The sequence below is a fragment of the Anopheles maculipalpis genome, chromosome 3RL (assembly GCF_943734695.1).
Source record: "Anopheles maculipalpis chromosome 3RL, idAnoMacuDA_375_x, whole genome shotgun sequence".
In the NCBI taxonomy this organism is placed as follows: domain Eukaryota; kingdom Metazoa; phylum Arthropoda; class Insecta; order Diptera; family Culicidae; genus Anopheles; species Anopheles maculipalpis.
Genome location: NC_064872.1, coordinates 58838984 through 58850945, shown reverse-complemented (window position 1 = coordinate 58850945; position 11962 = coordinate 58838984). Strand labels below are relative to the sequence as shown.

Genomic DNA, 11962 nt, shown 5'->3' with positions numbered 1-11962 from the left:
TCACATGTGCAGTGATCGTATTGTTCTCAAGGTTTTTAATCGCTCCTTTGCCGGCTCGCTAAGCTTCGGGCAGTTTAGCACATTTAGCCACAACAAGCTTCGACAGTGCTGCACGATATGTTCCACCGACAGGTCAGTAATTGCTTTACAGCTCTCTAGATTCAGCAACCGTAGATTGCGCAAATCTCGACAAAGGTACAGCACGGCAGTATCACAGATACGCTTGCAGGCGTCCACCATCACATACTCAAGGTTTGGACAGTCGCGCACCAGTGTCGCAATGCCCGCCTCCGTTACATACAACCCGCGCAGATCGATCTTCTTCAGCAGCGGAAACTGTAGCGCCATCAGTGCCTGATCGGACAGATCCCGACAGTGGCTGAGATTAAGATAGCACAGCCGGTTCAGGTTCGCGATTGGGTAGAAGCGTATCCGCTCGAACGGCATCACGATCGTATCGAACACATCCCGGTTGAAGAAACTGTCGCCGAGCTCGATTGTGCGCTGTAGATTTAGATACTCCAACCCTTTCAGATGTGAAAAGGCGAGCTGCAGATCGTGAATGTTTTCGTACGTACACTGGTACAGCGTAAGACTGCGAATGTTTGGACAGCGCTCGAAGAACCGGGGCAGCGTGTTGCGCGAGAACATTGCCGCCGATACGAACAGCTTCTCGAGGGCAGGATTTTCGTACGCACTCAGATCAACGTTGCCCTTCATCTGTGTTGCGTCGGTAATTTTCAGATAGTTGAGCTGCGGCATTTTCACCAGAAACGATTGGTGCAGGTTGGTGATCCGTGCGACCCGCAGCTTGATGCGCTTCATTTGCGGCAGAGAGGCACTGAGAGCTTCCAGAAACTGTTCGCTGGCGGAAAACAGGTTGTCCAGATTAAGGTGCACTATCGTCGGTTGCAAGCGGGCCAGCAGCAGTATATCACTTTGCTTGATCGCAAAGCACGACTTGAGTGAAACCTTTCGCAGTCGCAGATTCTCGATCCGTCCGATTTGCTCCAGTAGCGCAGCGCTCGCTTTCGTGTAGCTTAGCGTAATTGCTTCGAGCGTGGCACTTAACGTCGCCACTAAGTTGACCAAATGTTCACCCCATCGTTCGTAGGAGGAAAAGGTTAGCTTGAGCGCTTTCAGGTTCGGACAGATGCGCTTCAACAGGTTCAAGAATCCATCGTACAGGAAGGAGTTCCGTATCGTGAGCGAGTGTAACCGCTCGAGACGAAAGTTGTTGGGTGCGGTGTAGATTTGGGGACCATCGAACTTGATCGATTTGATCGTCAACGTGCGTAAATTGTCCTGGGTGGCCTGCAACACACCTGTCAGCGCTTCGCAGCTAATTGTGCAGTCGCTTAGCGTCAGCTCAACCGTGTGACTGCCGATCAAGCGCCACAGTGTCGGTGCGGGCGTGATGTAGCAGGTTTTGAAGCACACTTTCTCGAACGAGCTGGGGGAACTTTCCAACACCACGCACGGTTCAAAGCCCTCCTCTATCCGGCAGTTGCTTAGGGTCAGTACGAACCGATTCATCAGCTTACGGTTGTTGATCACGATTTCATACCAGTGGCGGCAGGTTTGACGCACCGCGGCCAGATCCGAAAGGCGCAGGTTGCGGAAAATTGCGGTCAGCACCTCGGGCGGGAGTGATTGGATGGTGGTGGTGCCTGTGGTGAGACTCGTTTCGTCGGACGGCGACACATCCATCGCACCGAGACGACTGCGAAGTGTATAAAATACATTGGGTCGTTTCATTACCAAGACGAAAGCTGCACCACTTACCCCAAACGCGACCGTGAAAAGCAATGTTGTGACGGAAAATGTAATGCAAAACTGGTAACGGAAGCTGGCAACAGAAATCGCACGATTGGATAATATACTAAACAAAGAGACGCAAAAAGGAGAACAAAAGTTTTTGTTGTTTTCAATCGCAATTTTTTCCTTCGATCAACTCTGTTTACGTTTAAGTTTTTAGCGATTGATTGAAGAGTTTGGTTCTTTTCCGGCTGTTCTACAACCAATAAGAGGTACTAAAATTCCCTTAATTACCACTAATTAAGATTTTATTTTCCATTTAAATTAGCCTTCATAATAACTTAGTAGGCATTTTTTGTCAATAGACACAATTTTAATTATTTTTTTTTTAATTCGTGATGCTTTGCTTGCAAGTATGAATTTGAAAAGGTATACCATTTCGAACTCATATTCGTAAACCAGTGGCTATAAACCAACAGCGCCACTGCCAGCTGATTGTCAACAAACAAACGTCACGATAAATACCGGATTGGAAATCAAAACAAACGAAAAGTATCAAATATTTCATCACAGGCAAGTGCGTTTTAAAAACGTATCTTTTATCCAATTTTATCACATAATTTGTTCTTTTTTAAAGTAAAGCTTTCAATCGACCAATAAACTGGCTTTAGCGGTGCAAAATGTGGCCATTGATTATACAATTCCTGCGTTCGAATGCCGCGTACATCACGCTACCCGTGGCAACATTAGTTGGCGTGATAGGATATAACATCGAGAGCCTCCTATCGGACAAATACACCCCATACAGCCGTAAGCGGGATATCATCCAATAGGTTTTTTTCTTTTTTCTCGCCATATGTTAATTCTTTTCATTACTTTCTTCATCACTAATTTAGCATCCATTCAGGAGAAACGAGCAGAACGCATTACCGAAGATGAGAAACTAAAGGCGGCGACTGATGTAGAAAAACTAGTGTACAGAGAAAATGTGCTCGGGCGGAACCTTTCACCTTCCCTTGAAAATGGGAAATAGTTGTTGATATTGTATAGTTCGTAGCTTTCCCTGGACGGAGAGAGAGCAATAAACGCGACAGCGTAGTTTTATTTACCTCCATAGTCAGTTGGAATATGCGTGTGTGATATTGATCTTATGAATTTGATTAGAAAAAGGTAACTTACGTGTAGATCTGTTTCTAAATACAACTTAAAGTGAAGAATTTTTTTTGCAAAAACAAGATCAAATGAAGAAACTGTTATACTGTGGTAGTACAATGCTTTTTGATATGGTCGTTATTGACCGATGATACACTTTAGGCATGCAAAGGAGAAATTTAATTAAATAAGCGCATGCGCTTGTCGGCATGGTTTAGCAGAGAAATAAGAGATGAAAACAGGGGCCGTTATTTACCTTCTTCGTGGATTAATGATCTTTTAGGTCACGCCGGTCATCGAATGGCTTACTAGACTTGCTGATACGTAGGCGTAGGGCCGGAATGGTCCGGATAAGGGATTTGAACTCCGGTGCTGCCACGTGAAGACCTGCACTGTCGCCTCTACTACCGACCCGACCTCAATAATATCTCAATAATGCTAATCAACAATATCAAAATCAATCTTGTAACATCATACTTTTCAAATAAAAGCTATTCCATAACGCCAACTCGCGTAGGTCAAGTTCATGTTGCAGGATATTTGGTTTAGAAAATAAGCATCACACTTATTCATTATACGGATATTGGCGATCGCAGCAGCACACTTAATAAGTGACTCAAAAATAATCATTTTTTCCACTATGAATCATGCGCTATTATTAATGGTGAGTGAGTACTGAGAAACAGACGGCGGAAACTGTTTTCAATTTGTATATCACTGCATGTGAATAAAGGACAATACCTCGGTAAGCCAAAATACTGAACTATAAATAAATAAGTATCAAAAAGGTAAGGCTATCACGACAGGACCGAAATTCAAATCCCATTCTAACCGTTCTTCCGTAGCGAAGACTTGAATATCGAACTGGATGGTATAAGCAAATCTAGTAAGCCAATCGATGGCTGGTATGACCTAGTAGGTCATCAAGCCAAGAAGAAGACTAAAGAGTTTGATACTTTCCTGCCTGTTCCACAGTATTCAATCAATACTGTATCCTCACCAAAACATTTTTGCGGAATGTATTTCCCCTTTTTGTGTTTAGAAACCACCATACTGATCTTTAATTCGCAAAACGGATACACCCCAAATAGCTGCAAATGCTCACGCAGATGATCAAAATATTAAAACAAGTTTGTCAAGACAAGAACACCTCTGATTGGGTCGTAACCGTACTTTGATCTTACCAAACACTTTATCCCCTCTCATGAACTCAAAACCATAAAGAACACTCTAGAAATATAGAAAAAAAATGAATTCTTTAAGTAATAAAAATAAATAAATCGTCAAACCTATCCATCTGTCTCATGGAAGAATTCTTCCATTCATCAGAAATAGCTTTTCCAAGCACACAGCGTGAAAGATCAATTACCTGACTCAATTAAGCGACCGAACGTGACGTCAGTCGCTGGGCAAACGTAAAGAGATCAAAAAGGAATACACACTCTCTAGTACGGGTTATGAAGCGTACCAAAATCCAGAAAAATCATTCTGTTCAATATTTACGCATCTGCAGGCACTGACACTGAGTACCATTCCCTTCTCTACCTTGTCCCTCATCCCTTTCTTAATGGTCCCAAGATGTTATCTTTGATTGAACCAGTTTTTGCGTGTGCAAACGTCCATCCAATCCACTTCCTAAAACTTGCCCGTTCGACTAGTAACGCTGGTTCTAGAAAAAAAGGATTGTGCTGGTTCTGGTTGTGGAACAGCTCAACAAACTCCTTAGACTGTAGTGATGATTCCAAACCGCGGTTGAAGTAGGTTCTACGTCATTATCCTCACCGCAGGTTCGACCCGCTCGACGAAGCAAGTCACCGTAACGAACCGGCCCTTAAGAGTGTAAAGCGGCGAGCGTCTGCGGGCAGTGCGAGTCGATCTTTCGAGCGCGCAACATCTTGATCAGATCGATCAACAACTATCCGGCAACCGAAAGTTTGCCGCTACTCAAAAACTCGTTTAGTGAAAAAGTGTGCAAAAGAAGTGTGAACACAAAGCCAGAACATTTAGCATCTTCGCCCAGCATGAGGTCTACCATCGCGATCGGTTTGCTGATCCTAGTGATCGCACAGTGCACCCTGACAAGTCCAGTTCCGCAAGTAAGTTTTTGTGCTCAAGTTCTGGCCGGAATTGCGTGTATTATGTGTGTGTGAGAGAGTGATATGTTTGAAATTCTGTTGGACATTTATCAAAAGCCTGATGCTTGATCGGTACTTTTACGTGAGATGCATGCGAAAGCCATTTATTTGCAGACGAAAGCTACAACACGATCCCAAAGATCGGTCCATTTCATTACCATACAAAAGCGATAGAGAGGACAGTATTAGCAGTTTTTTTTTTCTTTCTCTCTATCGAAACGGGAATGTCCCATCAGTGTGGGATAGAATGGGAGACTTGTCCCATATCCCATGGCGATAGGCTGAATTAAAAGCATTGTTTGAAGTGATGAAATGCTTCGCAAAAGTTCCACCGTACTTCATTTGCATGCGTCAGGGTGGTAGAATTGAATGGTTTGTGTGTCTTACTAGAGTCGTGATTCATGAGGGTGTGATTCTTGACTTTTACGTTGGCCCAATAATTATACCGGTATATCCGGGAGATGTTCCTGAGCGATCGCAGTGATCGTTGTGCCCACAACTCACCGCCAATTAGAACGATAGTGATGAGTTGATGAGCTGTGACTGGTGCTAAATTAAAAGAAATTTTAATTTTGTAGCTAATGGAACTCTGATGACTTTGAAAATTTATTAATCGTTTCGTGGCGCGGATTAGATACTCAACATACTGACAGAAAATGCGTAGTCATCGTGTGCAAATCTCTTTACACTTAATTTATTATTTTCAATCTTCTACAATTTCAATTACGAGCTAAAGTTTCTAAACCGCATAAGAAACCATTTTTGCTGGAAGTATCGTCGGAAGCCAACGTCATGCCATTGAAATAAGTCGCTTATCCAATCAGCACAAAGGACGCGCATCAGATGTGTTGACTTCACAGTTCGCTACCCTTCAGCGATACAGAAGACGCTAAAAAACTAAGGCATAAAATAAACCAAAAAAAGCGAATTTAGGTGGAAGTGTCTGAATAATGAAGATTCTCATATCCGTTGCCATCGGCATCCGGAAGGTTAAATTGCTTACTGTAAAAAAGATTCGTTAATCGTCGTTTTCCTAAAAGGTGTGTCAATTTAGCGGTTCTTCACGATCGCAGGTGCTTCCCTCCCTGAATGCTCTTCGCTCCAGAATCCAGTTGCGAAACAGAGAGCGAAAAAAAACTGGATTAAAATCAATTCATGCGTGTTTCAGTCACAGCCAAACCCACAACCAGTTTACTAAAACGTTCTACGAAACCACTTCGCTGGACTGGGGAAAGTGTCTCCAGTGGCAGACAGCCACCTGGAGGGAGGAAGATATTTAAATTCGTGTGCTAAAACGCTCACACCGTTTCCGAGGTTCGTTTGCTGTGGGCCGGCTCATAGAGGATCACCCGCATAACTTTTTTGCTTAATTTATGCAATTTCATATCGAACGAAGGAGTCTCCGATGGTGTGAAAATGAAATGCAATCTACTTTGGTTTGCTTTCAAAAACCATCCGTACGAAAGACTTGCGCGCCGCATAAAGCGACAAACCCTCCCGCTTGTCTGTTACGGTAGATCGTACGATGTACGGGTGTACGCTATCATACGCACACACAAGGTCCAAAAATAAAAGTAAAAGTTGCTCGACAGGAAATAGATCACGGTGCAGTGGTGGTGCGCTTGACATTGACCATCGTTTACCGGTTGAATTTGTAGATCGATCGTTTTTTTCTCCAACGCGAGAGGAATGCAAGTGACGTAGTGCGGTGGATCATTACCGGATGAATCAACTCGTCGCAAATACCGTGTCTACTCGACACTGATCGGAGTAATTAAAACCATTCTGATCTTATGTATTAACCTTTGCTCCATGAGTTTAATGTGGAGTCCTAGATGAATCATTATTTTTGTTTGTTTTTGTGTTGTGATCTTTTATTTGCTTCTATTTTATAGCTTAGGGAACTGTTTGAAGAACTTTAACTAACTTCCAACCGATTCGAGAAGGTCATTAAAGGTTGGATCGTTTTTTTTTTTTTCACTGCCGCCCATTACAACTCACCTTATTGATTAGTTCCAGCAATGGGTCATGCAATTAACACTCGTTTTCCTGTCTTGTTTTTTCTTCTCCGCTACAAGTAAGGAATAAAAACATAACGACAGGTTGATTCGTGCTGTTGTGTTGTTTCCAAGTTACTCACAAGCTCCACTGGACAGTCGTAACGGTTGAGAGAATTCAGCAGAGAATGTTAAACAACGGATGGTTGCAGTAGTGCGTTTTGCGGTGAAGTTCTCTCAGCATAGAATGATCGAATCGGTACGAGTTTCTACATATTTATTAGCCATAGGGCATGTGTGACGTCTGTGGTATAGATAAGTTTCCGTCAGTTTGTCAGGAACAGGTTTACCCACCGATGTAGCCAAGGAAGGAAATAACGCGCTTCATGTCGTTAATCTGAGTATTCTCTCGTACAAGAATTCTTGCTGGTTCTAGAGCTAAAGGTACATATTAAGAAACGCTGACCATATTCTTGGTATCGAAACAAGGAAGCAGATGAAACAATGATCACTTTTGTGTTATGATTACTTTATTCAATGCAATTCATTTTTTTAATGTCATCCATTTTTTAATCTTATTTCAATAAGACATTGCTATCCGTCGTATTTGAATGGAATTTTTCTACGCCACAAAACAAGTTTATCGCACCCACAGTGGCGTCATTCACACACGAAGATTCACCTGAAAAACCGCAATACGATCGCTGCACCCTGATCACACGTCACCGCCATAAATTATCAGTATCGAGATCGGCATTCTAACGTCTGGCGATGAAAACTTGACGCTCGATCGAACCCACGGCACATGCACTACCGTGTGACGCGTGACAGAATGTCTCGAACGAAGGGAGATTAATTGTGAAACGCCGATAGTATCAGTCTCTGTCCCTGCGGTGCTTATTAATGATGATTGTGTAATATCTGCCTGCACTTGTTACACAAAGTTTGATCCACTCGAATGAGCTGGCTACTTCCTATCTGCTTGTTTTTGACCGTTAGTTCAAAATTTCCTCTAATTGCAGTTTCTCACCTTCCGTGATGGGAAGTTTGGCGTCAACTTTGGCGGCTACCACGCGGAGGCCGGTTTGGGTGGACTGCTAACGGGCAACAGTGCTCACGGTGGTCTGTCCGCTTCTGCCGGCACGCCCCACGGACAGCAGGCCGGGGCCGGTATTGGCGGTCTGCTCGGCGGCAACGGTAACGGAGTTTTGGGTGGTTTCTTGGGAGCTTTTGCACGGTCGCCAGGATATTATTAACCTCACCTGCACGCGGTGTTGATGCATGACGACACACGCACAAAGGAAAACAAAAAAAACTGGCTAACTGCTGTACATCCGAAAACTTTAATGTGTTCGTGTTGTTATTAATAAACGTAAATTTGTTGCTTTTGTAAATTATTTGACCACTAACTGCATGCTACAAAACTCTGTGTTTAACTCAAACTCTGCCCATGTAAAGTAAGCACTAATCTTCTTAGGTAATACTAGCTGGCCTTTGCCCTAATGGTTGGAACAGACTTAGATCAATGTAACAGCTAACAGCACAACAAACCACTTCACTGTACACTGCACCAAGTAACTTGCTGGACGGGGACTGCCCGCCGAAAACTAATCAAAACCCTTTCGAAGGTTAAGACTTACCGGAAGAAAAACATTCTCAGAACGCACGGCGGGAGGAGCGTATGCTGGAGCAACTGCTGGACATGGCGTCGGAGCTAGTGCTGCCATCGGTGGAGGACTTGACGATAGAGGTGCTGCTGGTGGTGCAGGAGCCGAATCACATGCCGGAGGGGTGAGCAAGAAGGTCGTCCGACTTGGCCAAACGAACCAAGGAGCACCACCATCGGAGGTAAGCCTCAACACGAGTGATAGAATTGAATGAAATTGGACACTGATCTGAACGCTTTACTTCCGTTCTTTTAAGGTCGTCATTACGAAGGAAACGGGTGTGCAGCATGGAGGAAACTTTGAACGTATCGATGATCACCACGTTAAGCAAGTACACACTGAGCTGAGAGCGCCAGAACCTCAAGCAGCCCCAGCCCATACCTACCACAAAACGGTCTACAAGAAGAAAGTAATTAGTCATCCTCACAAGGTAAGATCCTGCACTGACATGCCGTTAAATGGTCCGCGTAAGATGAGGCAGTCACAATTTTGCCACAACGCATTCAACGCACATACACACGTTCCCATGGGACAAAAAGAACTCATCAAAAACTCCTCTAGGTTGCCATTGTTGAAACGCAACACACCGGACCCGAGCCACAGATTGATCTAGAAAGATTCTTCGACTTCCAAAAATTCTCCAACTTTGGTGCGCATTATGCTCATCCGGCGCCACCACCACCACCGCCGCCACCACCACCACCAACGTTCCACAAGACGTTTGTGAAACAGGTGTCCTATCAACAGGCACCTTCCTACGAGAAAGAGGTACCCTCAAATTGGATTTTGGCCCATGATTTGTACTTCAGCTTGAGCAATGCTATCTTCATTTAGCTGTTTGTGTTTAAGTCATCCTAGCTTACGCTTACACAGTCACATCTACACATACACATACGCCAACATCTCATTGTGAATATGATCATCTTCTTCCGTTTTTCCTGTATCCAGTTTTAGAAAATCGAATCACTTATCGGTTATTTCTTCTGTGACAACACACAGGTACACACCCGCTTTGATTCGTCGAATGGACACAGCGGTTCAGGAGCGTCCTCGAGCACCCACGTAGTTAGCAGCTCGACGCATGCTCACAATACAAACTTCTGGAATGATATTTTCAACGTGAGTAGAAAATCCACTGCTAAGCTAGCTGAGCAAATTTGGGTCTGATAACCATGCTTGATTTCTTTACAGATTCCCATTTCCACCCTGACTGCCGTCAACCAGCTACTGAACAACAAGTCCGGAAGCGGCACTGTGCACGTTGAAAAGCGCGTGGAACATCATTAATTCTATATGCTCAGTGAATTCTGCAAACGTGGACAACTTGCGTCAAGTAAAACGTTTTGCATTAAATATATGTGGTGAAAATGTAACAACATTTCAATTTTTGTAGAGTCAAGAGTTTATGGGTAGCAAAGTTCTATAGGAAAGAAAGTTCATGTAAACACTAACAAGGCGTTAAAATTTGTATTATTTATGCCAAGATTATTTTTCCCAACAATATGACTTCGAAAACGAGAGCAATTAATAGGTCGACAACCACAGAGCAATGAAAATTATTATTTAAATTATAAAAGATGCAATTATCAGTGATATTATAGATGTTATAGAGCTGCATATTACGCTCCCTGTCTTGCTGTTATGCCGGCCAACGATTAGCTTACTAGACTTACTGATACCACTTCGTTGCATAGTCAGTCCTCACTCGCTGACATAGGAAGCGAAACTTTAATTATATATGAACTACGAGGACTGACAATAAAGTAAGGTCTTCAATTTTTTTTTTTTCATAGAAAATGACATTTATTTACAAAAAGTGATACACCGTTGGAAAGGCAGAGGTCTTGGCTACTTTTCTACATAATCGCCATTTTTTTCCAACACGATGAACTTGTCTATGCCGGCAGAATACCACTCTCCGTCCGCCTCGCGCAGCCAGGTGTTGACCTCTTTCTGAACCTCCGCGTCACTTTCAAACTTCTTCCCTCCGAGATGTTTTTTCAGGGCGGGGAACAAGGGGTAGTCACTTGGGGCCACATCGGGACTATAGGGAGGGTGATCGATGATGTCCCAGCCAAATTTCTTGAGCAGGTCAAGGGTAACGTTGGATGTGTGCGGGCGCTCGTTGTCGTGGTGAAATTTCATGCCGCTTCATGTGGTCTTCGGTCAGCTGTTTCGGCACCCATCGGGCAGAAACTTTGTGATACTGCAAGTTGTTCACAAGGATATGACGGATTGTTTCGCTGCTACACACTCCTCCAAGCTTCTCTTCCAAGTCCCTAATTGTCGCACGGCGGTTTTTGAGCATTTCTGCCTCCACTGCTTGAACAATCGCATCCGACACCGACGGTCGGCCACTTCTCTCCTCGTCGTGAACATTAGTGCGCCCGGAATTGAACTCGCGGCTCCACTTACGCACGTTTTTTATGTCCATACACTTTTCCCCGTAAACTTCAACTAGTTGACGATGGATTTCAATAGGTGTCACCTTTTTCGCACTCAAAAAACGTATTACAGAACGCAATTCGCACTTGGACGCTGACGCGAAGGGTACCTCCATCGTTGACGGCTGCTCAGCCAAGACTGAGCGGTCGGGGACGCCTCACCCAGCAGCAAAGTGGTAGTGGGGGAACCAAGGAACACGGCGGTGTTGCCAGATTTCGCCTAGCGCGTGATCCGGCGAAGTTGCAGCGTTGGAGACCTTACTTTATTGTCAGCCCTCGTATTCAAGCTGTTGCAAATCATACAGTAATACTAATTACTTACAAATTTAGTATGCCAGCGAATGATCTCGGCTTTCTTAGATGACACCAACATCAATGTATGATCCTCTGGAAACATACGGATCAATGACTAACTCAACCTTTCCCCCAATCAACAGATTCAATGTTATAGGAGCCCCTAACTTTTTATTATGCTTGGGGCCTCCGAAGGACTGGATCCGCCACTGGTCCAAGAAGAAGGATTTGTTTAACACCAGAAATATTTCTGTAGATATTTAGTAGAGCCTTGAAAACGAAAAATTTGGAATGAAAAATAAAAAAGATCAAATGGACTATTTTTTTAACAATAACCTCATCCTCCATGTATTACCGCGAGGTGTTATGGAGGTAGGGTCATGGCCCCTTTTTGTGACATTAATGGTAACTGTGGTCTGCAGTGGCAATCTTTGCCTTATTTTGAAACGAAAGCTAAGACCAGCTTGAGCTGTACTGGTGCAATGCAAGTACTCCTCGTTGAGACGAAAAAAACA

The 11962-nt window shown here is 43.9% G+C and overlaps 3 protein-coding genes across 4 annotated transcripts; 2 read left to right on the top strand and 1 right to left on the bottom strand.

Annotated features, from left to right (window-relative positions):
* LOC126561938 (uncharacterized) lies at nucleotides 1-1721 on the bottom strand. Its single transcript, XM_050218319.1, has one exon. The coding sequence runs from the start codon at nucleotides 1708-1710 to the stop codon at nucleotides 1-3; it is 1710 nt and encodes a 569-aa protein (XP_050074276.1). The 5' UTR covers nucleotides 1711-1721.
* Nucleotides 1722-2412: 691 nt separating this feature from the next.
* Nucleotides 2413-2831, top strand: LOC126563411 (small integral membrane protein 12-A). The gene is made up of 2 exons (XM_050220052.1): nucleotides 2413-2568; nucleotides 2655-2831. Exons 1-2 carry the CDS (start codon nucleotides 2439-2441, stop codon nucleotides 2789-2791), a joined length of 267 nt encoding a protein of 88 aa, XP_050076009.1. The 5' UTR covers nucleotides 2413-2438; the 3' UTR covers nucleotides 2792-2831.
* Nucleotides 2832-4931: 2100 nt separating this feature from the next.
* On the top strand, nucleotides 4932-9996 carry LOC126562786 (one cut domain family member 3). 2 transcript variants are annotated; one of them, XM_050219369.1, is made up of 7 exons: nucleotides 4932-5006; nucleotides 8065-8239; nucleotides 8703-8890; nucleotides 8966-9139; nucleotides 9271-9477; nucleotides 9709-9828; nucleotides 9901-9996. In XM_050219369.1, exons 1-7 carry the CDS (start codon nucleotides 4932-4934, stop codon nucleotides 9994-9996), a joined length of 1035 nt encoding a protein of 344 aa, XP_050075326.1. The 2 variants fall into 2 exon arrangements, with proteins under 2 accessions (XP_050075326.1, XP_050075325.1); XM_050219368.1 differs by lacking the exon at nucleotides 9271-9477.
* Nucleotides 9997-11962: the final 1966 nt, after the last annotated feature.